The 946-nt window shown below is 51.4% G+C and overlaps 1 protein-coding gene across 1 annotated transcript in view; it reads left to right on the top strand.

Annotated features, from left to right (window-relative positions):
- VOLCADRAFT_108414 (uncharacterized protein) overlaps positions 1 to 93 on the top strand; it is a gene marked incomplete at its 3' end in the record, with an annotated part of 1,196 nt that extends 1,103 nt beyond the window's left edge. The window contains exon 4 of the mRNA XM_002958965.1: positions 86 to 93. Within this exon, the coding sequence (XP_002959011.1) occupies positions 86 to 93 (8 nt within the window). The remainder of the gene's footprint in view (positions 1 to 85) is intronic.
- Positions 94 to 946: the final 853 nt, after the last annotated feature.

The raw sequence follows: 946 nt of genomic DNA, 5'->3' as shown, positions 1-946 counted from the left end.
TTTCTCTTTCGTGGACTCAGCTGAGAGTGTGATTGAAGCCTGCACTGTGGGCCCATTCCTGGAAGATCACCAATTTACGATACAGGTTTGTAAGTTTTCTCAGGGCCAATCACCGATTGCTGTAATGCACGGCAATGTTTAAGCAGCCCCTTCACACAATTGTGTCCGGTCGTACTGTGCCGAATAAACACTCCGTACAAGACGCCCAAAGCCAGGAGCGAATTTTAACGCGCGGATGCGCGCGTGCGATTCGCAAAATGCGCGTGTACAAGTGTATATAAATTTTCTTGGCGAAAAAGGACGAGGTGCGCCAGCGCGTTGCGCAGGTGGGCATGTTGGCCACAGCCGCACGCGGCATGCAGGCCGGAAATGTGGGTGGCTCCTTTGCCGTAATTGAAAGAACTGAAATCATACAACTTAGCTTGCAAGGCTGGGCTCATGACACGGCCGCGGGAAGAGGCAAGCAAACGGTCGCGTTTTTGGTAGCGCAACGTATACAGCACCTTGTTCAGAGTAAAGTCAAATTACAAAGTTGCGCAAAGTATAACATACATAAACTTAATTAAACATAAGAACAGATAAGACGTTTAGAGCCTTGTCGGTGACATGGACGCCGCTGTTGGCTTTGAACAGCTATTTGCTGTGCATAGGGACGTGCCCGCGTTAGCCGTGTTGCAACAGCTCAGGATGGATTTCAGCCAGCAACAGCCTCAAGAGCTGCTGCACAACCACCGGGAATGTCTTCAGTTGGGCACGTGTAGTTTTGGTCGGCGGGGTCGAGCATCGTACGCATTGCGCACAGAAACCAAGGTGCAGCGTCTCTGTAACATCGCCAACATATCCAGTACGCGGTGGCAGGCTTACCGAGCACGAAATGAAGGGGGGTCGCATCTCACCATTCAACTAAGCATGCATGTGCTCGGTTGAATGCTCGGTAGCGTGCGAG

The sequence above is a fragment of the Volvox carteri genome (genome assembly GCF_000143455.1).
Source record: "Volvox carteri f. nagariensis unplaced genomic scaffold VOLCAscaffold_115, whole genome shotgun sequence".
NCBI lineage: Eukaryota > Viridiplantae > Chlorophyta > Chlorophyceae > Chlamydomonadales > Volvocaceae > Volvox > Volvox carteri.
This window is presented reverse-complemented; position numbering and strand designations above follow the sequence as displayed.